The sequence below is a fragment of the Ruditapes philippinarum genome, unplaced genomic scaffold (assembly GCF_026571515.1).
Source record: "Ruditapes philippinarum isolate M1 unplaced genomic scaffold, ASM2657151v2 ctg1675_1_1_1_1, whole genome shotgun sequence".
Taxonomy (NCBI): Eukaryota; Metazoa; Mollusca; class Bivalvia; order Venerida; family Veneridae; genus Ruditapes; species Ruditapes philippinarum.
Window position 1 is genome coordinate 31,349 of NW_026863341.1, and position 26,587 is coordinate 57,935.

General features: G+C 31.6%; 2 protein-coding genes across 2 annotated transcripts in view; one reads left to right on the top strand and one right to left on the bottom strand.

The window, feature by feature from the left end:
- Positions 1-1,586: 1,586 nt before the first annotated feature.
- On the top strand, positions 1,587-15,652 carry LOC132721882 (ectonucleoside triphosphate diphosphohydrolase 5-like). The gene is made up of 13 exons (XM_060706257.1): positions 1,587-2,124; positions 2,846-2,925; positions 4,485-4,628; positions 5,269-5,344; positions 5,608-5,643; positions 6,130-6,215; positions 7,036-7,115; positions 7,449-7,510; positions 9,738-9,831; positions 10,800-10,954; positions 11,224-11,277; positions 11,496-11,602; positions 12,055-15,652. Exons 1-13 carry the CDS (start codon positions 1,806-1,808, stop codon positions 12,139-12,141), a joined length of 1,380 nt encoding a protein of 459 aa, XP_060562240.1. The 5' UTR covers positions 1,587-1,805; the 3' UTR covers positions 12,142-15,652.
- A 4,831-nt stretch (positions 15,653-20,483) lies between these two features.
- Positions 20,484-26,587, bottom strand: part of LOC132721883 (nuclear RNA export factor 1-like) — a 41,980-nt gene continuing 35,876 nt past the window's right edge. The window contains exons 19-22 of the mRNA XM_060706258.1: positions 25,076-25,133; positions 24,188-24,345; positions 23,630-23,690; positions 20,484-21,585 (exon numbers count right to left, since the gene is read on the bottom strand). Of these exons, the coding sequence (XP_060562241.1) occupies positions 21,547-21,585; positions 23,630-23,690; positions 24,188-24,345; positions 25,076-25,133 (316 nt within the window). The 3' untranslated portion in view covers positions 20,484-21,546. The remainder of the gene's footprint in view (positions 21,586-23,629; positions 23,691-24,187; positions 24,346-25,075; positions 25,134-26,587) is intronic.

Sequence of the window (26,587 nt, forward strand, 5' to 3'; positions counted from 1 at the left end):
TATCTGTCATATTTTGCGGTTCGGATCGGAATATCCGTCCCGAGGTGACCCGCCCATTGGGCGGTAACGAGGCTTGCCGAGTTACCGCCCATGGGCGGGTGACCGAGGGACGGATATTCCGATCCGAACCGCAAACATATGTCAGATATTTTTTCTTGCATATTCTACCATATTCCATTATATTTTATATTCTTTATCTTTATTTTCAATGAAAATTTATATCATTTCAACCGTAACTACTTTCATTCAACAGCGTATGAATTATAAAATCATTCATAACGGTAAAATGACGTCATCTTTATCGTACGTGCCATTGTACAGCACGCGACTCATCTGGAACCCCCCATGCCAGATGAAATTTCCGGCATGGGTAAAACTAACGGAAACGCCAGTCTGATATGCAAGAACACGTTTTCATATGGGTGTGCGATCACGTGTTTCAATGTATCTTGCATTTGATACAGCTTTTCGGAATTTGTAGATGATTATGATTAGTACTAAAATGCGACCGAAAAATGCAGCCTTAATAGAATTGTATTACATTTCCATTTTTATGAAACCAATGAGTGACCTAGCTCTGCTTTTGACTTAAGTTGTAAACAAGAAATGTTGTAGGACGTTATTGGCATACCTAGCACATAATTTAAATAGTTTAACCAATATTCAGCCTGCAATGAAAATACAACTGCGTCGTATCATATTTTTTTTCCAACTGCGTCGTATCATTTCGTAAAAATCATCATTTTCTTGGAAAATAAACATCTCTTTTAAATAAAAGTTTAGTAAATGATGCAAAATTATGTTTTGACGTTTATGGTGAACTCTGAAATCGAGTATATAATTGATTTGAAGGAAAAACGATAGATAAAGCAATATGAACTGCGTCGTATCCACACATTTTCATAAAAATTCTGCCCCGCTTCGAGTTGCAAGTTCGCTATAACTTTTGTTTTACAAAATAGTTGTGCAAGCAACATATACCGAACGAAGCGGAAAATAGTGAAGCGTGTTAATACATATATCTTGTTTTCAGTCATTTCCAACAAAAAGAGTTATAAACAAAAACATACATTTTTCGCTCCAAGATGGCGGCGTTTGTTTACATTTTGTAGGATACGACGCAGTTTTGATTCCCAGCCCTGATTATGTACATAACAAATCCATAGATTTATATATAATAAAGATTTCAATCTAAAGGCAACTTCGACCGATGATTGAAAGAATGAAACAGATATACAAATATATCTATCGTCTACTGCTCTACACAAGTAATGATTGTTCTGCCGTTGAACTTTTAAAACAGCATTGTGTATGACAAAAGGGTTGAGGATCAAACTGACTATTGAAGTATTCAGAATTTCCAAGATGTTTGATAAACAGTTCAAGTACACACGTGTTTTTTGTAGATGATTTTATTTATGACGTTTTGGCTATTTTTGGTCTGTTCGGATCTGACAGAAATTCATGAAATACATTTATATTTCATCTTGTCTGTTTGCGAGTTTTTCTGGGTACGAATTGGAATGGTTCGAAAGACACGTCATCATGCAAGCGCCTGGAGTCCACGAGTCAATTTTCTTATTTTGTATTATTAAATTAAGATTTTTGTAGAATTTTTAGATTATGATGAAGTTGTATTTATATAGACTCACATTTTTTTAAATTTACAGGTTAAACCAACTTTTTGATTAAGAAATATTGTTATTAAACACTGAAAATTACGATAGTTTACTAGTGAATAGATGTCGGACAAATGTGATTCGGATATCTTGGCACGAGTAATATGTTGAAAGCTGCATACAGAAATGATTGACACTGATATAATGTATACACAAAACAGTAAGAAGTCATTTACTGCTTATAAACTCAAGGGCAGACTTCTTGCTATAATGACTGTTATTGGAACTGTTGGATTTATCTTGTTTATGACTCAGTTTTACAGCACAGATAGACAGCCAAAGATTGAGTTTTCATTAGCTTCTGAACTTGGAAAAGGATTATACATTGAAGGAACTGCTGCACCAACTGTTAGCAATAAACAGAAGAAAGACATATATGCAATAGTATTTGATGCAGGAAGCACTGGCTCAAGAGTGCATGTCTATAAATTTCAAACTAGCCCTGGTTTGTATTGTACTATAATCAAACTGCTAGTTGTACAATAAGTTTAATAGCATTTTGAAACGGTAGAGGGTCAACTTGGCTGAATATTAACTTGGCACAGGTCAACCTTGTACAACAATTATATACTGTTTGGGTTAGCTGTAGATTTTTCTTTTTCAAAAATAAAAAAAGACAATAATGAATTTGTTAACTTGCATCTTTAATTACATTTTTTAATCTTTTAAATGATTACGGTCATGGGATTAACTGATTATATAAAAGAAATCTGCCAATTTGGATATGACCAGAGAAATATAAAAAATAGACAGTGGTAACAGGTATAATTTATAAATTTAGTGTTATGATTAAGACCTAGATGCAAGTTTTTTAATGATTGTATATGACAATCAGTAATTAAAACAATTCACAATAAAGAATTTTTTCAGTCTTTTCTACAGATTTAAAAAGTGATTGAAATGAAATTTCAAAATAAAAAACTGTCTATAATCTTTTGATATAACATCCAAGAAATGATAATGATTTTTATAATATTTAACTTTAAACGTATGAGTATCTTCATTAAAAAAAACATCTGCAGATCATCACAGTCAAAAATGCTGATTTATAAATTAACTTTTCACATTATATTATACTAATGCTTAATCATGAGAAATATGCATAAATAATGTGGAAATATTATAAGGATTATTTTGACAACACTTAAAATTTATTGCTTATTCAGATAAGCCACTTGAACTCTTACATGAGACTTTTGAAGAAGTTAAACCAGGTCTTTCATCTTATGCTGCAGATCCATTAAAGGTAAGTTACTCTGACATGGATGCTGACATTTATATACATGTATTGTGTAATTTTGATAATTCATGATCATTGAAGCCTGTTTTAACATTTAAGAATTGTGCTATTGAAACCATAATTAAATTATAGTTTGGAGATACTAAACAGCCATTGATCTGTCATAAGATAAAATGGTATTTGATTTATTACATAAGAAATAGTATACCTTTCTTAATGTTTTGTTAATTTGCTTTAAAGGTGTAAATCATCACAAACACATAATGAAAGTTATCTCATACATGTATTTTTATAAACTGCACATGTAATGATGATTTCATTTAAAGATTGCAAACCCTAATGAATTGGGAAATCTATTGTCATTGTCAATTGGGGTAGTATTGAAACAAACTCGGAGCCATTCTTGCCTTCTTTTGACAGATTTTGTAATCCATATTAATACTACATGTATGTTTTTGTCACACGTGAGGATGTTTCTCACTGTAAGATCATTATTTCAGTATAAACTATTGGTAATCCTTAATGACTTTTTGAATTTAAATTATTATTTTTGAATGTACCATTCTTAAATATGATCCTTACAAAAAACACCATTACAATACATATACAGTTTATTAATCTTTTTTATTAATCTTCTGATGTTAATTTGTACATGTATATGGCACTTATCTGCCTATCAGATTGCCACATTGAGGTCCACTCTATAATACCTTGATAATTATTAGGGGTTCTGTCTCTAAATATAGTAGGGTGGCAGTGATTTTTCTACTTATATAAGACTCTGAAAAAAGGAATATTAACTTGAAACAGCTTTTTTACTTCCCAAATCAGCAATTTAAGCGATCATTTTTCCCAAAATCAAGAGGCTTAGGCCTATTCCCAATTAAGTAAGAAAAATCATTTGGTGGATGGTCTCAGTAACTTGAGAAGGAATAAGCCAAGGTTTGTGAAACTTGTTTAGGGACATTGCCTATGGCCAGCAAGTGACCCCTACTAATTTTCTTTTTTTAGCCAAAGGTCAAGGTTAACAGTGGCAATTAATTGAAAATCCTGACACTGTTAATTAACTTGAGAAGGAATAAGTCTAGGTTTGTGAAACTTGTTAGGGACATTGACCATGGCCAGTATATGAAGTGTATTTATTATGTGGTCATTAGATCAAAGGTTAAAGTCACAGTTACACTTTGTCACTTTTTTCCATTAATAACTGGAAAAAGAATAAGGCAACATTTCAGAAACTAGATAGGAACTGTTGATGATCCTTATTGATTTTCTGATCATTATGTAAAAAGTGTCAGAAGGTCACATTGACATTTGTAAAAGCATTGTCCAATCATTAACTTGTTATAGTTGATTTCTTCTATTTTTCAATTAGCCCTATCACATGGTATCACTGTACATTTTACAATAGCACATACATGTACTTCAAGTTCAATCTTAAAAAGTTCAAACACACTGAACTGTTGTTTTATTCTTATTCTGAACTTAAAATTATATTGGGGAGATACAAAATTCATAAATGTAAGTGAATTTTTTGTTATTTTGAAATATGTTGTTTTAACCAGGCAGCTTACAGTCTAGAAGGGATGGTTAACACTTGTGTAAAAGAAATACCTAAAGATTTACAAGCAAGCACACCAATTATACTGAAGGCAACAGCTGGATTAAGACTTCTGCAGGAAGGTCAGGCAGACAATATTCTGAATGAGGTACTCAAGTGTATTTTCCCCCCAAAGTTTTGATGTTAACAGATTAAGAAAAATATATCTCAAATAAACAGCGCAATTACATATTTACTCTTCAAAAAATATTTTACCACCCTTTAGCATTTAACAATTTTTAAGAATTTTATACTACAGTGGCATAGACCATAGACCTATCAAATACATAAATTATAACACTTGTAAAACTGACAGTGCAGTGAAGAGAAATCTTAGATATTTTAATCAGCTACATGTATCTTATTTTGAAACTGTTTCACTGGATATAAAGTAAAGTACATGTAGATGCATTTGAAGCCTCTAACATTTAACTAGACAATTAAGGCAAGATAAAGCTAAAATAAGAAATACATGCTTTTTTTATAAGTTTGTGAACCAGATAAAAATATCCTTAACTTTATCTGTAATATCCTTATATAGTCTTCTAAGTTATGTCAAGTTTGTTTGAATAAAGTTGGTTAGCTTTTTTAAGAGGTTGATAAAGCTCAAAACTTGGAAATATCTTTGAAACAGAATAACTTCTCATGTAGTATGTATTCTTGTGATTTAGCAGATAGTGCATGTAAATCCTTTGGTTTTGTCACACTTAAATATTAATATTTTACTTGTCTAGATCTAAATATTTCAGGTGACAGCCTATCTGAAGAAATTTCCATTCAGGCTGGTAGACAATGGAATTGGTATAATGGATGGGGTAGATGAAGGTATGTTGATAAAATAGATGGGGTAGATGAGAAAATGTTGGTAATATGGATGGGGTATTAGAATATATTAAATTATATTAAATGTCGATCTATTAAAATAATGAACAAGAGTACTACATTCAATTTTGATAATATATTGATAATGTTTATTTTTAAAACAAAACAAAACATAAAAACACATTTATATCTTATATGTATTTTAGATAATTATGTTGTAAATACATTCTTACTACTAGTGACTAGTGATAAATATTCTCTTTAAGGTGTGTTCAGTTGGATAACAGTAAACTTCATGCTAGGTTTGTATATTATATCTACATTAAAATTTTGTATATACAGTGTATATATATATGAAATCTATTATTTTCACCTGTTCATGTAAGGTGATATAATGATATGTAGAACTGATCATTTCGGAATTGCTGTTTAAAATTTTTAATCTTAACATAAATTATGGTACATTTTCATTTACCAGCATCAATAATTACATATTTGTATTCAATGATCTAAAAACTATTTACATAATGTGACTTTAGTAGCTTCCATAGACTTGAAACCGTAAGAGAAGCTGGAAGAAACTTTCAGAAGAAATACGGAGACGTTTTTTAATTTGGGAGAAGTAATGCTTATGTGTCACAACACATTGTATTTATACAATAATCCATCTACAATAATGAGGTTTTAGAATTACAAGATTTGAACAAATTTTATCAAATATACTTTCATAGTAAATCTTTGTCATGTGCAGGACATGAAAATCATACTATAAATCCTGTATTATTTAGGGTTATTATCTGATAGTGGACATCCTGCCCCAGCACTAGATCTTGGAGGTGGATCTACGCAGATAACATTTGTGCCAACTAAACAGGTGTGTAAAAATATTTCTTTAATATAAACCAATTTGTTTTAATTCTGCTTATGAAAAGTTATTTAATTATAAATGTTTTTTGAAACCTGCTAGATCTGCATTGGAATTTCTAGTACCCAGTTAGATTTGTGCATTGGGTTTAACATGGACCCTGAACGTCTTGTGTATTTGGTTTACAAGAGCCCTGATAGATTGAGTATTGGGTTTCCTTGATGGAACCTGGATAGATTTGTGTATTGGGTTAACAAGAACCCTGCTAGATTTGTGTGTTTGGTTTAATACTAGAACTTGATAGATTTAAGTATAAGGTTTACTAAAACTGCGATAGATTTGTGTACTTGGTCAACTTGTACATATACTCTGAAAGATATGTGTTGAGACTGTGAAAGATTTGGTGTATTTGTTTACTATTACTCTGATAGATTTGAGGTATATTGGGTTTATCTTGCTTTTTTAATACTGATCATCTTTAGTTTACTTTAAGAAATTTCATTATGAAATATTAATGGAAAATAGGGTTGCCTTGACTGTAAGCCAAGTCCTAATCAGAGAGTTAATACACAGGAAACAAAACTAATGTTGGTTGTTACGAACAGTTTATTGTACACATCAAAGTGAATTATTATACCATTCATTGTCATGGAAATAAAGAAAACATCAATAAACTACAATAATTCTTAAACAATTAATGATTCTTAAATTAATCAAGGTATAGATTTTGATTTGTTGTTATATGATAACATGTAGTATTGTTGTATGATGTATTTTTCAGTTGGAAGTCGTACTAGTATTTGTTTATGTATCATGTTTATTGTTTCAGGAGACATTAAACAATTTGCCAAGTGAATTTATGAAAACTGTAAACCTGTTCCGACATGAATACAAGTTATATACACATAGGTAAAAGTTTAAATACACAATGTATATGATATTTTCCTTGTTTGTCCACCTTAACAAAGATATTGATTTACTTAGTAAATAAAATGTGAGGTATTCACTGATCATCATGATACAATCGTTTCGAGATGTCGACAAGTATCTTCTGCAGTTTTTATTAATTTTAACAACTTCTGGTCATTGTTTTGCTCTTGTTCTTTTAGGAAACTTTTTGTTAAAACATCTTACAAAAGTAGGTATTCATACTTAACAGCCTTTGGAATAATTGCATTTACTATATCTGAGAAATGTCTGTTCATTTAAAAAAAATCATGTATTTATTTTTTCCTGTATCAGCTACCTTGGCTTTGGGTTGATGTCCGCTCGATTTACACTCACTGGAGGAGACAAACATAAAGGTAGATTTTAATCATTTCTGTTCAGGCAATTGGTCATTGTTGGCTAGGTCATAGATTTTATGTATAGGTCCATATTGATCCACTTTTTGTACTCTGATTCATTGAATTGAAAAGACTTACTCTGGAATTAAAAATATTTGGGTTTTTCCCAGGTAATCCCTAGATACTAACAAACTTTTACAGTTACAGCTTCGAAAACTAGAACTATCACTAAATGTGATTAATACCCCCACAAGACTGCTTCGGAAATGAGGATGTTACTAGTAACAGAATACCTTGTAAAAGAATTGAAATATAGAGTTATGGTTGTGGGCAATTAAAGATAGTTGTGGTTCTTGTATGTTGCATTTCCTTTCAATGTGGTTAGCCATTGATGAAGTTTTATTGAATTACTCTGTAATAAGTCCAGAAAGACAAAGAAAAGGAACAAAGGGCAATAACTCTATAAATACTGATAATGGAGTTATAGTTCTTGTGCACTGCACTTCCTCTTATTGTGCTTGACCATTGTATGGAGTTGTTTTGAATTCCAACCAGTACGTCCGGACAAGGAAAAGTATCAAAGGGCAGTAACTCTGTATTTTGTCAAAATAGAGTTATGGCTCTTGTGCACTGCACTTCCTTTTAATGTCCTTGACAACTGTATGAAGTTGTATTGAATTCCAAACAGTAGTTTTCAAATTATGCTCTGGACAGGGAAAGTAACAAAGGGCAATTACTCTGTAATTAGTCAAGATGGAGTTATGGTTCTTGTGCACTGCACTTCCTCTCGATGTGCTTGACCATTGTATGAAGTTATATTGAATTCCAATCATTAGTCTTCAAGTTATGCTCCGGACAAAAAAAGCAATAGAAAAGTAACAAAGGGCAATAACTCTGTAATTAGTCAAGATGGAGTTATGGTTCTTGTGCACTGCACTTCCCCTTATTGTGCTTGACCATTGTATGAAGTTGCTAGTAGTTTTCAAGTCATGCTCTGGACAAGGAAAAGTAACAAAGGGCAGTAACTCTGTAATAAGTCAAGATGGAGTTATGGTTCTTGTGCACTGCCCTTCCTCTCAATGACCATTGTATGAAGTTATAATGAATTCCAACAATTAGTCTTAAAGTTATAGTCCGGACAAAAGAAAGCAATGGAAAAGTAAAAAAGGGCAATAACTCTGTAATTACTTTAGATAGAGTTATGGTTCTTGTGCACTGCACTTCCCCTTATTGTGTTTGACAATTGTATGAAGTTTTTTTTGAATTCCAACCAGTTGTTTTCAAGTTATGCCCCTGAGAAGGAAAAGGAACAAATGGCAATAACTCTGTAATTAGTCAAGATAGAGTTATGGTTCTTGTGCACTGCACTTCCTCTCAATGTGCTTGACCATTGTATGTAGTTATATTGAATTCCAACCATTAGTATTCAAGTTATGATCCGGACAAAAGAAAGCAATGGAAAAGTTACAAAGGGCAATAACTCTGTAATTACTTTAGATAGAGTTATGGTTCTTGTGCACTGCACTTCCCCTTATTGTGTTTGACAATTGTATAAATGTTGTTTTGAATTCCAACCAGTAGTTTTCAAGTTATGCCCCGGACAAGGAAAAGTAACAAAGGGCAATAACTCTGTAATTAGTCAAGATAGAGTTATGGTTCTTGTGCACTGCACTTCCTCTCAATGTGCTTGACCATTGTATGTAGTTATATTGAATTCCAACCATTAGTCTTCAAGTTATGCTCCGGACAAGGAAAATGCAACGGACGTCTGGACCGACCGACCGACCACCGGGTGACTCCTATATACCCCCCAAACTTTGTTTTTGGGGGTATAATAAGTGAAACAGGTTGACTTATTTATTGTGACAAGTAGTGCACCATGAAGCTATAATGGTAAAAGTTGGTTTGTACCTATGGATTAGTTGGGGAAAAACCACATTTGCCAAGTTCCGGATAACATCTATTTTGATAAATATTTACAAGTGTAAGTTATAAATTTTGAAGTTGAGTTGTACTCATTGTGTGGTATTATAATAGTATTGATATAGTGAATGTCATATGTTTTGTTGTGTGTATTGACCAGATAAATAAAATGTGATAAATATTGTGTTGAAGTTCTCACAAAATAGTTTAATTATTGTTAACAATAATAATGTTAATTATGGTTTATTCAGGACGAAGATTAAGACAGAAATAATTTCACAATGACAACCAGATGTATGATAAGTTTATACATATATTTCAGATGACAGTCCTGGTAGTTTTTATCTAACCAGTGTTTGTATACCTCCAGGGTACATGGGAAACTATACACATTCTGGTAACGTTTATCAACTCAGGTCAGTCTATATTTTAAGATAGTCTGAAAATACAATTTTAGAAATTGAACTACAATGTAGTATGATTTTTTTTTCCTTCAAACAGCTTACGTTATAAGATGAATAAGTATCAGCTATAAGTGGAGCTTTTTTTAGCTCACCTGAGCACAAAGTGCTTACAACTGAGCTTTTGTGATGGCATCGGTTCTACATCCATTGTTGGTCGTCAGTTGTTATCCACAATTTCTTTTAAACAATATCTTCTCCTTAATCATTTGGTGGGTTTTGACCCAATTTCACAGCAATGAACTTTAGCTGACACTGTACAAATTACACCAATAAACAGTTCCCGAAATAGCAGACGACAGGCTATACTTATCAGTTGTATACTATTTTGAGTAAAGATAAGTGGCTGCATATCTTGCTTTATAAATCCCATCTTAAATTGCTGATATGTGGTAAGCTAGTACCTTTGATGTCAAAAGATATGTTGAAGTTTATATTGATATGAAGCTAAGAACACAAACTTTTCATTGGTGTAAGATGGGGTGTTATTTGTATTGTTTTGCAAAATCATTTTACTCGCAAATTCATATAGTTCATTATAGAAACTGTTATTGGTTTCTTTTTTTTGCATAGACTTGTATAGGAAGGTACATTTAAGTCTCATTTGTGAAACTACAATAATGAAGTTGACTACTTTTATACCCATATCCAGTCATGGTTAAGGTTGTTGACTTCGAATCCTGGAAGAGACTATGAATTTTTTCATGTAATGGAGCTAGGTTCTGGCTCATGCCTGAAATGCAAGAAGAGAATTTTTAGGTCTTTATCCACCAGTAAAGCTTGAAAGTCACAATATGATCTTTACAGTGTTGGTGTGACGTAAACCCCCCCCCCCCCCCCTCTCCATAAAAAAAAAGAATAATTTCTACTAAGTGAAATACCATAATACATGTATACAAATCTAGAAAACATTTCTACTACAGGGGAACATCATCAAGTCAGTTTTCATACGAGGAATGTGATAAAGAGATGAAGAAATTAATAGTTGATCAGATCAGACCAGTGGCAGAGCTGTCTGGAAATGATCTATACCTCTTCTCTTATTTCTTTGACAGAGCAGTAGAGGCCAATCTCATAGGTATAACCCTATCTTCAATTATTTGAATGGTTTAAAACATATTAAGTGGAAGATAATTGTATGAGTTTCTTAGAACAATGATTTCTTGATATATAAAAAAAAATATCATGGTTTTGCCATTAATTTTGCTTAGATGATGGATTTTGTGAGGCATCTGTTCCTAAATCTACTAGAACATTGATATCAGATAAGAATTATTGTTGATATTTTGAATGGTTTCAAACTAATTTCAAGATATTTGCAATTATCTTATATGTTTTATATTTTAGACAAATCAGGAGGTGTTATATCAACTGGCAATTTTAAAGAAGCTGCAGTTAAAGGTATATCTTGTATTTGCAGTTTAATAACATTTCTATGTATTTATTCTACAATTTGTAAAATATAACGGTACAATAGAAATATTTAAATCACTGCAAACAACTATTGTTGAATGATTCTGTTAATTTTACAGTGTGAATATAATTCTTCAAATATAGTACAGACACCTTCCAGTGTATATAAGTAATGGCAAGTTTATTTGATATTCTTATTATTTCAGCATTCAAATCTCCAAACGTGAAGATGCCATTCCAGGCGTTAGATCTGACATATATTTATTCACTACTACATGATGGCTACAATATATCAGATTCTACACAAATACATGTAAATCTTTTATATTCTATTTTATATGTGTTTTGGTATATAAGGAGCTTAAAACTGTTTACCAGTTCAGAAAAAAAAGAAAACCTTTTTTACTTTGGGTTTGAAAATTTTCAAATTTAAGAGAAACAACCTTATTTAACTAGTTATTATCTTTTTGGGAAAAAGGCCTTTAAAAGGGTTTTAAAGCTTATATATATACTAATTGAATATTTTTTACAAAAACATATTGAACCAGGCTCAGATTATAATTTATTTCCAAATTATTTGATGGAATTGATATCTGCAAAAAGAGAAGGGGATAATAATTATAGAGAAATGTGTCTATTCTTGTGTAAGGTTTTACAATGTCTAAACTAAGTTGTTCTATTTTGTGTAAAGAGATTGTCTTAGACATGAAATTATGCTCATAAAAGTGTTGAAAATATGCATCTAAATTTTCTGATATATTTCAGTTGAAAAAGAAGATCAATGCTGTAGAAGTTAGCTGGGGTCTCGGTGCTGCATTCCAATTACTTGCTCAAGTTGGCCTTGTTAGATAACACCTGTTCAAATATAGAAACTGTCTGATCAATTACAAGTGATTCAAGATTTTGAAAAGAAATCTTTTTTCTTTGGAGTCTAAATATTTATCATACTTTAGGTTGTTTACTTTTGAGAATGCTTTTAAATGAAGTATTGATGTACATAGATGGTCTGGACTATAAGCTCAAATATTCCTTTAAGGAATCATGATGTGATGCTAGTCAATGTAGTTTTTACATACATGATTGTCAATATATCTGCCATCTCGAGTAACATATTTAATAGATCTAGAAGTATTTCTTGTTTGATTATTTTGTATGTTGTTAAATACTGTGGGAAATTAGTTTTATCTCTGGGTATCATACCATTCTATTATTAGAAGTATCATGACATTATATTAATCTATTTAAGGTTTTATTATATGCTCTGTGACATATTTAAAATGATTATTTTTTGTAATTCAGAAAGACTTTGAATTTAAACTTACATAGCATTTCCAAAGTTCCTGAAGTATGGTATTAATTTTTAAGTACTAGTATTGACTTTTTTTTAGTAATATCACATGAAAACTTAAGTTTTGACTTTTTTCATCAATCACAGACACTTGGTGGTGGGAGGGGTTTGGGTGGTCAGATGTTGAAAGTGAACCAAACAAAGTTTATGATTGAGACAGATGTTCCACTTGTGTTAAAATGTTATTATTTACAATAACAGAGAAAATAAGGTTACCCCTGTGTATCTGTGTTGTCTTTTACATGTACCCTTTATCAAACTTACTTTTCAGTACATCAGGAGATTTTGCCTTTCAATTTATAATTTGTTATATTTTTATTTTATTTTCACATTTTTCATAGCTGGTTGTTGATATAATGTAAATTTATACTCATTTTGTCAAACAGTTGTTATCTTTCTTTCTTTACAACATGTTTGGGCAATATTTATGAACAAGTCTGTGTTCAGTTTTTTGCACACCAGCTTGTATTCCATTAATGTAAAGTATGAGAGACGAACAACAAATCAACTTGGAGATTGAGCACTGCTATGTATTGTTCTTATATGTAATTTTTGTTGAATCCATTATACACCTTAAAGTTATCATGACCAAAGCTCTTTCACTGCCTGATTAATTTATGTAGGTTATGTGTCATATGCAGTGTCTATTCTAGGATTTGAAAAACGGGGGATTTTTGTCAAAAAGTGAGAATTTATTACATTTGTTGATTTTTTTCCTTCTTTCTCTATGTAAAATTTCCCCCCTGCCTCTGAAAAAAGTAGGAGGGAATACTCAAAAATATGGATGAATCCCCCATCCCCCCTCCTAGAATAGACACTGCATATGTAAAACTTGGTATATTTGTATGATAATATTGCAAGGGATTTAAGGGTTATCATTTATTGTACATATTTGTTTTTTCTGAAAAAGTGTTCTTTTTGTTCACAAATACATCATTTTTATGCTATCCAATTTTTAAGGAGTTGTATTTCTATTATGCCTTGCATTTAGAAAAAAATGTGTTTCTTTATGGATTGATGCACCTATTTGTAAACTTAGGTATATATTTTGCTATTGAAATGTTAGGCGGTCAAATCAATGGAAATCTATTTGTGAACATCAATTAAAAATATTTCACTTGTTAATGATGATGACACGATAAATTGTATATGATGTTCACAACATCGAGTTGTTATGTTGTTTAGCTAGACTATTTGAGGAATATTGATTGCTGGCACACCTTAGTTAAATTGTTTATAGCAGCGTTTGAATTTACAACTTCATCATAATGGCAAATGATGTCATCCTAAGAACGCAATTCATTCATAAAAGGCGCTTGTGAAAGATATCATTTAAGGCATGTGACTTGTCTTACACAGGGGGGTATAAGACAAGTTTTTTCTAGGGCTGGTGTAAACAGTAGATGATCCTATCTGATAAGCAAGAATATATTATTCAGGCTCTTGTTTTACAATGAAGCACTGAGAATAGTCAAGCATGTTGTCCCACTGACAGCTCTTGTTTTCAAGAATAATTATTCTTTATATAAACTTGTATTTTTTTTAAGTATTCAATATTGTATTATTAGAGTATTTTTGTGTTTATAAATAGTTTATTAAGTTGTTGAAACAAATCCCATCAAATAAATGATAATGCTTCCACGATAATTTTGTGTATAGTGATGAAATTTGTATATATTTTTTTACTTGCAAAAGGTGATGATCTGTTTACAATTCTTTAGAAATGTTAAAGTACATATTTTTTATATAATTTAGACAAAGAAAACACTAATCTGTTTTCTACTGGTGTTTTTCTCAGCTGCCTATAGCAAAGCACACATATTTGTTGTCACTTGCTGATTACCACTTGTTTACTGTAAACTTTTTCTAAATCAACATTTCTCTCTCTCTTTTACAGCTGGTTGTAAAAACCAATGTTATGTCTGTAAACTAATATTTACAATATGTAATAATGTTATTTACATATGTGAGGAGATTTGTTACTCTGGCATGACTATTACTAGAATTATGTCTCCTTGAACTTAGATTTTTTAGAAAATATTTTTTACTCTTACTTTTTTATTTCTTAAAGGATTTACTTCAGACTTAATTTATGCTTTATATCAACTCTTACATCTTACAACTTGCTCATGGTGAGCACCGTCTGTTGTTGTGCGTCGTCAACAATTTAAACAACATCTTCTCTGAAACCAATGACTGCACAGTAATCAAAATTTACAGGAATGATCCTTAGGTGGTCCCCTCCCAAAGTTGTTCAAATGGTTCTGGTCTATTGCATATGTAGGTCACAAGGCCAGAAAAGGAGTTTAAAAATGCAAACTTAAAAGTACAAGGCCCATAGCTATGATATTTGGTATATGATATCATCTTTAGGTCCTCTATCAAAGTTGTTTCATATTTTGTCCCTAGTGTCAAAACATTAATAACTTCTTGTCTGAAGGTACAAGGCTTAGTTCTTTAGGTATTTGGTACATAATATAAGCTATAGGTCCTCTATCATAGTTGTTCAAAGTTTGCCCCTATTGTTACAATTGGCCCTTACACAAATAATAGGATGTCTTCAGGTGAGTGCTTTGGGGTCAATGGCAAATACACTATAATCATACAATCACATTACTGGATGTAAAAGAGTTAAGATGTCAACATAATAGGGTGGGTTCTTTTTTCCATTTATGAATTACATTGTATGTATAATATATTATTTATAAGTCCAACTTATGAGAAATTCTTACAAAAGCATTGGAATTTTCTTTACTTTGATGCTCTTGTTTCCAGTATTGTAAACTTTTCGTCCTTTCAGTATAACAATTATTGATGTTTAAATTGTTAAATTTCGTATTAATGTGTATGTATAAAAATAGATTATATTTGATATTAATTTGGTAACTTTTACCAGGCTTGAATGTTTTCTGTATATTTCTGTTTACAATATTGTTTTTAAAGATTGTATATTAATTCTTATCCATTGATTCCATGTGATACATTTACCATTTGTGGGAATAAACTATTTTTAGAAATGCATAGTTGTGTTGTTTGTCTCTCCCTTGATGTAATTGACTGTTCCACTTGTCATACATTTTTATGATAAGATGGTGCAATGAATTTTACACAGGCACTGGGCCGTGGTGTGAAGCCAATTTGGGGCAGGATTTACCTCACTTTGTTTAAAACATGAATTTGCTACTACCCAAATAACTCGGATCTAAGCACTATAGGTTTATTTTAAATTCAATATCAAATCAATGTAATAACTAAAGTTACTTCAGTGCAGGGCAAATTTCGACTGTAAATATCTTTCAATGAGGATCAAAAGGGGATTTAATAGATGCGACATGACCTTATGTTGAAGGCATTATAGTTTCTATGGAGTTGATTTTTTATGTCTATGTAAGCCAAGAGGCCCCATCAATTTTTTGACCTTGGGGTAGATTTATATACCTTTTTCAGAGGTCCATTGCTTCATGTTAGATAACCAAGCTCTTGGCACTTGTTTCACACCAAAAGCTTAAACCTGTTTTCCTGTATTAAGCTATGTAAAGTAAGGACTAACATTGGTATGATTAATGTAACTTTCATACAGGACCAACCAGTAACCTCTAAAACAACACTTGATATTATATGCCAAAACACCTTAGCTCTTGGCATTATAGTTTTTGAAATGTTAGATATTTAATTTATATTAGCTCCAGTGATCATCATACTCAAACCATTTCCATAATTTTTGTAGAAACTAGGTTAGATTTTGTTCAGTGTTAATGTGAATCATGATGGATTATTGACAACATGCCATTATAAAAGCTCATAGAAAAAAATGTTACAAATCTTAATCTGTGGTGGTGATACCTTTCATTCATGGTCAAAATAATTGAAATTTGCAAACATCAAGCATTTTACTTTTCATATTAATCCATTCTACTTACACAAACTTATAATGATACCAATTTTAATATTTACATCTGTTTATCAATACCATGAAAAAAACCCACTTATGTTAAATTTCTTTGCACCAGATAACATTTATATCAATGAGAGTAAAAATGTCAACATATTTCTGTGTTGTAATCAAAAAGACGAATGTATCTTGAATCTAAAGTAAACCCCTTAAGTAACAAGGACGATAACATTTTAAATCAAAATTCTTAGTTTAAAGAGGCAACTTAAAATACAGATGCAGAGTTATGAGCCACGAGTGGCATACGTAGGCCTACATACCAAAGCACTTTTGCCATACGTTACATAAATACATAGTACACAAATATGTATATATTATATTATTTTAACTAATAAATTTCAAACTTATGACTGAGAAAACTTGCTCTTCATTAGACAACTATTTCATGTGTCACTGTGACCTTCACTTTATGGCCTTAAAATCAGAGACATTAACAACCAAATAGGGGTTGTACTAGGACTGCAGAGTAAAGTATTTCTTAGTTACTAACAAGCATTCATAGGACAAGGCCGAAATGAATTGACCTTTGACCTCAAAATCAATAGAGGTCATCAACATATTTAATTTAGCACTGCTGCCCAAATCATTCTCTTCTTAATGGTTGGACAAGGTTTATGTGGTCAAGGCCATAGTGACCTTCTGACATCAAATCAACAAGAGCCATGTCAACATGGCCATCCCCCGCCGAATGTGTTTGCTCATTGGAAGAATGTATATGTAGTAGAGCGGAATAATTCCATTTTAAGAGGTCTTTTGGTAATGAAAACTGATGGCTATAATGATTACAGATTTGAAACCTATGTGAATACTGATGGCTGAAAATAACAAAGGCAATTACTGAAAAATAATGCAGGGTAGGTTATCATTCTTGTGTGCTGCATCCCTCCTCAGTAAAATCTATCCACCTATGAAGTTTCAAGTTGATACCTCAAAATTAATACTTTTTGAGAAAAAAAATTGAATTGAAAAATTAAATATGAAAAAGAACAAAGGGCAATAACTCAAAAATTATAAAAGGTAGAGTTATCATTCTTGTGCAGTGCACACCTCCTGAGTGAGATCTATGCACCTATGAAGTTTCATTTTGATATCTCAAAGGCTTTTTGAGTTATGCTCTGGACAAAAATTAATTTTGAAAAATAACAAAGGACAATAACTCAAAAATAATGCAGGGTAGAGTTATCATTCTTAAGCCCTGCACTCCTCCTCAATGAGATCCATCCACCTTTGAAGTTTCAAGTTGATACCTCAAATACTTTTTGAGATAAGCTCTGGACAAAATAACATAAAAAAAACAAAGGGCAACAACTCAAAAATTGTATAGGGAAGAGTTATCATTCTTGCACACAACACTCCTCCTCAATAAGATCTATCCACCTATGACATTTCATGTTGATATCTCAAACACTTTTCGAGTTATGCTCCACTCAGGTGAAAAATTAGGTATGAAAAATAACAAAGGGCAATAACTCAAAAATTATGAAAGGTAGAGTTATCATTCTTGTGCACTGCACACCTCCTGAGTGAGATCTATGCACCTATGAAGTTTCATGTTAATATCTCATAAGCTTTTGGAGTTATGCTCTGGACAAAAATCAATTTTGAAAAATAACAAAGGGCAATAACTCAAAAATCATGCAAGGTAGAGTTATCATTCTTGTGCACTGCACTCCTCCTCAATGAGGTCTATCCACCTATGAAGTTTCAAGTTGATACCTCAAATACTTTTAGAGATATGCTCCGGACAAAAATGTCGGACGGAAGGACGGACGGAAGGACGGAAGGTCGGACGGACGGAGACTATTTCTATATCCTCCGCCGAAATTTTTCGGCGGGGGATAATAAGGATCATCTACAAGTATTGACCAACCTTCATACTAAATTTTATGACCATTGAACAGTGTTCTCTTGTTATTAGTTGGACAAACTTTAAGTGGTCAAGGCCATGGTGAACATTGACCTTATGACCTCAAAAATCAATAGGGGTTATCTACTGGCTATGGGCAATGCCACTACGAAAGTACATAAACTGTGACTTATTCCATCTCAAGAACTTCATTGATCAGACAAGGAAGAAGTGACATACCTAGATATGTACAGACCTATCCCATGCTCAAGTTATAAACCGATCATATATGATGTAATGATATGGGTGTTAATTAGGATCATACATGTAGTAAATTCATACAATGTAGTTACCAGTCCAGTTATTTAAAAAATTGGTATTATATGGTGCTAGAGTTATGAACATTATCACATATAATGTTGGTGGTGATAAGGAATATATATTTGAAGTTTAAAGTTACTCTCCATTAAAAAATATAGAAGTTCTAGTACTCACAAAAGCTTTAACCAAAATCTAGATGAGGATGGGTTGATGACAGCTTTTCCTAAACTTTTTCTAGTAAACAGCTTTTCCTATACTTTTACTAGTAAGACAGCTTTTCCTAAACTTTTTCTAGTAAACAGCTTTTCCTATACTTTTTCTAGTAAGACAGCTTTTCCTAAGCTTTTTCTAGTAAACAGCTTTTCCTATACTTTTACTAGTAAGACAGCTTTTCCTATATTTTTTCTAGTAAACAGCTTTTCCTATACTTTTTCTAGTAAGACAGCTTTCCATATACTTTTTCTAGTAAGACAGCTTTCCATATACTTTTTTCTAGTAAGACAGCTTTCAATATACTTTTTCTAGTAAACAGCTTTCCATATATTTTTCTAGTAAGACAGCTTTCCATATACTTTTTCTAGTAAGACAGCTTTCCATATATTTTTCTAGTAGGACAGCTTTCTATATACTTTTTCTAGTAAGACAGCTTTCCATATACTTTTTCTAGTAAGACAGCTTTCCATATACTTTTTCTAGTAAACAGCTTTCCATATACTTTTTCTAGTAAACAGCTTTCCATATACTTTGTCTAGTAAACAACTTTCCATATACTTTTTCTAGTAAGACAGCTTTCCATATACTTTGTCTAGTAAACAGCTTTCCATATACTTTTTCTAGTAAACAGCTTTTCCTATACTTTTTCTAGTAAACAGCTTTCCATATACTTTTTCTAGTAAACAGCTTTCCATATACTTTTTCTAGTAAACAGCTTTCCATATACTTTTTCTAGTAAACAGCTTTCCATATACTTTTTCTAGTAAGACAGCTTTCCATATACTTTTTCTAGTAAGACAGCTTTCCATATACTTTTTCTAGTAAGACAGCTTTCCATATACTTTTTCTAGTAAGACAGCTTTCCATATACTTTTTCTAGTAAGACAGTTTTCCATATACTGTTTTCTAGTAAGACAGCTTTCCATATACTTTTTTCTAGTAAGACAGCTTTCAATATACTTTTTTCTAGTAAGACAGCTTTCAATATACTTTTTTCTAGTAAGACAGTTTTCCATATACTGTTTTCTAGTAAGACAGCTTTCCATATACTTTTTTCTAGTAAGACAGCTTTCAATATACTTTTTTCTAGTAAGACAGCTTTCTATATATATTTTTTTTTGAAAGACAGCTTTCCGTATACTTTTCTAGTAATACAGTTTTTTTATACTTTTTCTAGTAGGACAGCTTTCTTTATACTTTTTCTAGTAGGACAGCTTTCTATATACTTTTTCTAGATTAGTTTTATAAAGATAAGTCACATACTTTTCTAGATCATTCCAGCCAATAAAGTACCTAGATTTCATTTACTCTAGCAAGTGTCTATAATATCTAAATGTAATTTTTTAGCAAACCCTTCAAGAACATTATATACTAAAGCGTTTAAGTTTAAAGTTCTTTGACAATTTATCATTTTTGATGAACAACATTTTCAACAGTACTCTTCGCTGTATGAGATTTAGGAAAGATGGAAAAGTTGCTCCGACAAGGTTTCTAAAAGAAGAAAGAAGACAAAGTTCATATCTAAAATACTTTTATGACAATTTTTAGTCAAGATAATGGTAACATGTCATCAAAAACAATTAATAGCACAAATTATATACAAAATACTGAACATATAAAAACAATGCTATGTACAAAAGAATTTTGAGATGTACAATGACTTTGCACAAAACACATTAAATTCAGCTATTTACAATATCTGATCCCTGTACTTAACAATCATGATACAACTAGTACTTATTTTATATCAACAAGTTTATTCATTTCATACCAAAACATTACTTGATGTTGAATTAATCTAAATAGTATTATCTATAACATAAGTAATAAATCATTCAGTATCATAGTAGATGGCATTGATGTACCTCAAAAATCTTCAATATAAAAGCCAAAACAGCCCTTGTATATCACCTTCAAACAATAAACCATGTTTTCCAGTCACAAATCCAAGCATTTTCTGCTCCATTCATGCTATGCTGTATAATATGAAAGTCCATAGTTACAACTTGTAATGTTTAAAGAGTTTGAAGAAAGATGACTGACAATGACATTTGAACCTATATATACCAATGTATGCTCAATACAAATAATGCACCACAATAGATGAACAATATATTTTACATGATCAAACATTTATTGTATAATTATTGGCAAAGCTTACAGCTACATTAGCTTGAAACACTTGTAAAAATGGTCCTGGTCATAAAACATTTGTTTAAAATAAAATGCATTTCAGATTCCTTGTAATTTGAGTGTCCATGATTAAAATTTCAACACATGCTGATTTACAAAGTTGGTGCACATTACTATTTTTCATGTATGCTTCAAAATTTGAACTAAACTCCATTTTAAAAAATAAAAGGAAACCCAATATAAAATTTAAAACATTTACATAATGTTACATGCAAAATACCATGAAGTTGCATCTATTTTCTCACTGATTAAAATAATAAAATGAAAATGTTATTTTGATACAATTCAATCACCATTGATTTCTGCTACAAGATAGATTATCAATACAGTTTGTCTAACACTGTGTCTCTCATATAGTTCACACTTTCCAAATTATTTCCACTTTCACTTCTTAAATGCTTCTGCAGGAATCTTTCCTTCACTCTGAAATAGATGATGGTTCTTCTGTGATTGAACGCCAGTATTTTCTCAATAAACATTTATGTTTAAAAAATAGTTCTTGAAGTTATTTTCGTTATTTTTATTAAACAATAAGAAAAAACCAACAACAGGGTATTCATTACATGTAAAAGACATGATGACATTGTGATTTTATAAATTTAAAGATAAAATTTCTGACATTTTAAAATATCATAACAAGAGGGCCATGATGGCCCTAGATCGCTCACCTGATTTATCAAACTCATCCAAACAATTACCTAGACAAGCATTCTGACCAAGTCTCATGACAGGTGAGTCAAAAATGTGACCACTACAGTGTTAACAAGGATTATCCATATTTGAGCAGTGCGACCTAGTTTTTTACCCAGGTGACACATATTCAAACTTGACCTAGAAATCATCAAAACAAACTTTTAGACTAATTTCAAGGATACTTGGATCAAAACAGTAGCAACTAGAGTGTTAACAAGATTTTTCTATTTTTAGCTCCGGTGACCTAGTTCCACATGCGATTTCGAACTCATCCAAGCAATTACCTATACAAGCATCCTGACCAAGTTTGATGATAATTGAGTCGAAAATGTGACCACTAGAATGTTAACAAGGTTTTTCCATATTTGGGCGGTGTGACCTAGTTTTTTTTCATCCAAGATGACCAATGTTCGAACTTGACTTAGAAATCATCAAAACAAACTTTCAGACCAATTAACAGAATATTTGGATCACAACAGTAGCCACTAGAGTGTTAACAAGATTTTTCTATTTTTAGCTCCGGTGACCTACTTTTTCATCCGAGATGACCCATGTTCAATTTCTTCCCAGCAATGACCTAGACAAGTTTCCTGACCAAGTTTGATGACAATTGAGTCAAAATTGTGACCGCTAGAGTGTTAACAAGGTTTTTCTATTTTTAGCTCCTGTGACCTAGTTTTTCATCCGAGATGACCAATGTTCACACTCATCCGAGCTATCACCTAGACAAGCATCTTGATCAAGTTTGATGATGATTGATGCAAAAATGTGACCACTAGAGTGTTAACAAGGTTTTGCTATTTTTAGCTCCGGTGACCTACTTTTTCATCCGAGATGACCAATGTTCACACTCATCCGAGCTATCAACTAGATAAGCATCCTGACCAAGTTTGATGATGATTGATGCAAAAATGTGACCGCTAGAGTGTTAACAAGGTTTTTCTATTTTTAGCTCAGGTGACCTACTTTTTCATCTGAGATGACCCATGTTCGAACTCATCCGAGCTATCACCTAGACAAGCATCTTGACCAAGTTTGATGATGATTGATGCAAAAATGTGACCGCTAGAGTGTTAACAAGGTTTTTCTATTTTTAGCTCCGGTGACCTACTTTTTCATCCGAGATGACCCATGTTCGAACTCATCCGAGCTATCAACTAGATAAGCATCCTGACCAAGTTTGATGATGATTGATGCAAAAATGTGACCGCTAGAGTGTTAACAAGGTTTTTCTATTTTTAGCTCCGGTGACCTACTTTTTCATCCGAGATGACCCATGTTCGAACTCATCCGAGCTATCACCTAGACAAGCATCTTGACCAAGTTTGATGATGATTGTTGCAAAAATGTGACCGCTAGAGTGTTAACAAGGTTTTTCTATTTTTAGCTCCGGTGACCTACTTTTTCATCCGAGATGACCCATGTTCGAACTCATCCGAGCTATCACCTAGACAAACATCCTGACCAAGTTTGATGATGATTGAGGCAAAAATGTGACCTCTAGAGTGTTAACAAGGTTTTTCTATTTTTAGCTCTTGTGACCTAGTTTCTCATCCGAGATGACCCATGTTCGAACTCATCCGAGCTATCAACTAGATAAGCATCCTGACCAAGTTTGATGATGATTGAGGCAAAAATGTGACCGCTAGAGTGTTAACAACTAAATGTGAACGGACGACGGACGGACGGACGACGGACGACGGACAATCATCGATCCTAAAAGCTCACCCTGAGCATGCTCAGGTGAGCTAAAAAGTATATCTCAAACTCTTACTTGTAACTGGAGGAAATTTTGACCGGCTTTTGCATAATCCCAACCATTCTCTGCTAAACATCTACAATATTAAATAATAACATTATATCATAATTGCTTTCTGATCACCTTAATTGTCTTTAATCAATTCTTCAATTTGTAAAATTTTCAAAGAATATCATTAACTCTACAAAACAAATACACAATCATTAGAAATATTATGAAAAAATTCAATTAACTAAACTAGTTAATAATGTGTTCTGGAACCAACAAAATTGCTTTCTATACCTCTACTTAGTTAACTTTAATGTATCAAGTATAGACACCAAATTTCTTTCATCATAAAGGATATAGTATAGCCACTAATTTTTTTTTCAGCATAAAGGTTAGACACTAATTTTGTTTCAGCATAAAGGATAGACACCAAATTTGTTTCAGCATTAAGGATAGACACCAAATTTGTTCCAGCATAAAGGATAGACACCAAATTTGTTTCAGCATAAAGGATAGACACCAAATTTGTTTCACCATTAAGGATAGACACCAAATTTGTTTCAGCATAAAGGGTATAGTACTTACTTAGCTGACCATTCCGAGTTCATCTGAGAATCTCCCATAAAGCTAACAATCATTTGTTTTTGGACCTCTGTAAGATTTAACCCTTCAAATGGATTACTTGGTGATGTTTGTGGTACTGGACTAGATGATGGGGTAGGTGCTGGCGTCTTAAATGCTGACTAAAATCAAACATTACATACAGTAACATTTATTAAACAATTTCACCACTAATATTACATACATGTATTACAGTAAACTTTTTTTGATGATCAAGTGGGAGATTTTTCTTCAAAAAGAGGGAGATTTTAGAATTTGCATTAAACAAAGAAGGAAGTTTTGACACCAAAAAGAGGGACATTCCTTTAATTTGTGAAAATACCCTTATTTTTAAGAAACATCTTTGAAAATAATGCTGCAGAAAGTGGAAGTCTCCCGCTTTTAGCAGGAGAGTTCACATGTATGATATTACAGAAAATAAGTAGCAAAATACCACCATTATATTCACCTGATTTATATAACAACAACATAAAATTATCTGACTTTTTGACCGTCTGTTTTTTTTATTTGCAGTTGACTTTTTTAATATATACATGTAGGCTTGTTAAATAAAATGCTTGACACTCACTGTATGCTGTAACAATGATTTCTATATTCAAAAAATTAAAAAAGAAAACAAAAAAACTTTGGTACAAATCCTTAAGTCTTTACATTGTTCCAACAAAAAATGCAAACCTTTAATATAGACTGATGGTACATTTATAAAATATCTACCACTCAAAACAACAGTAAATGTCTTTATTTTTAATCTATTCACCATGATTCAACAGTAAAATTAAATACAATTTAATTTAATAACAGTTATTATAAAGAAAACACATCATATCAATTTAACAAAACGTATTTTTTTACCTGTATTTGGTCTGGTGAAGCATTTGTTATCGTTAACATATCATTCACAATCAACATGCTAAAATGGAAAAATATATTGATACAAAAAATATGTCATAACATTAATTTAAAACACATATCATTGATTTAAACACATCAAAACTTACAAAATATGCACTCGATAAAATTTTATTTCCATTTTATTCCAGTATTACAGCTCATGAAGGAGATATCAAACCAAATATTAAGGTAGTACACCCCTAATGGGCACTATAAGGAATTGTAAATTTGACAACATAGGACAGTTATATGCCTTAAATGCCACCTGTATGCAAAATTTAAACAAAATTTACCGTGTGGTTTATGAGTTATAGACATTTTTATGAACTAAAACTTTGCCATTAGAAGGGACTTTTTCAGAAATTAGGAAACTCTAAATAATCTATAATATCATCATTATGAAAAATGTTTTCCTTTTGCTCATTGTTAAGAAATAAATAATGACATTTAGGTAACAAATTAAACAAGCAAAATGATTGTTTTTAAACGAAATGTTTTTAATATGTATAAAAATGTAACTCTACCCCACCCACTTTTAACACTAATTTGACCATTTCCCTATGTAAAAAGCCTTATTTAAAATATCTCTAAAATTTTCCAAAATGAGGGGCTATTTTCAAAGTTTGCCTAAATTTTCTTTAATGTATATTGGTTGGTCTTGCAAAATATAAAATACTTTTACCGTTTAGTTTTTATTTTATCGAACTTTGAAAATATCTGGTATCATATTTGCTATTAAATTTGGCATTATTTAGTAAATAAATACCTACAATAATTATATAATTAAAATAAAACACTTTTTTCTTCCATAGGGGGTCTGAGAGATTAATAAACAAGAGCTGTCCGTAAGACAGCGCGCTCGACTTTTTTATTGCTTGCCAATAAAAAAAGTTTTTGCAGTAAAAGGCAATACAAGAATCTCTGTATTTTTAAAGTGAACAATGGCCATGAGCATTAAGATATTTAGTGAAGAATTATTTTACTGAATTGTGTGAATTACCTTCTCCTGGACATGTTTGGGAATCATGATTGTAAACAAGTATTCCAACTTTCAAATTAATATCTCAAACAGTTCAGTCAAAAAGTGGACTGGTACTAAAAACTTAACCAAGATTCTAAGTCGATAAAAGGCCTTAATTTTTAAAACAAATCCTTGACAGAGTTACCTTCTCTTGCGTACAGATGGGGGTAATGATGTGAAATAGCATTAAAAGTTTCAAAGCAATATCTCAAAGGGTTAAGGCAATAAGTGGATTTTACCCATATTCAATGTATTTTCTAAGTCAAAAAGGGGCATAATTCTGTCAAAAACCTTGACAGAGTTATGTCCTCTTGTCTGTTGATGAAGGTCGTGATGGTAAACAAGTATGGTCAGTTTCAAAGCAATACCTCCAATGGTTTTGAAATAAAGTGAGGTGGTACAAAAAACTTAACCAAGCTCAATACACTTTCTAAGTCAAAAAAGGGCCATAA

Excerpts from the sequence above, each read along its gene's own strand:
- LOC132721882 (XM_060706257.1), top strand. The coding sequence starts at position 1,806 with ATGATTGACACTGATATAATGTATACACAAAACAGTAAGAAGTCATTT. Across the intron at positions 7,511-9,737 it reads TGGAGGAGACAAACATAAAG|ATGACAGTCCTGGTAGTTTT; the intron begins GTAGATTTTAAT and ends CATATATTTCAG. Across the intron at positions 11,603-12,054 it reads CAGATTCTACACAAATACAT|TTGAAAAAGAAGATCAATGC; the intron begins GTAAATCTTTTA and ends GATATATTTCAG.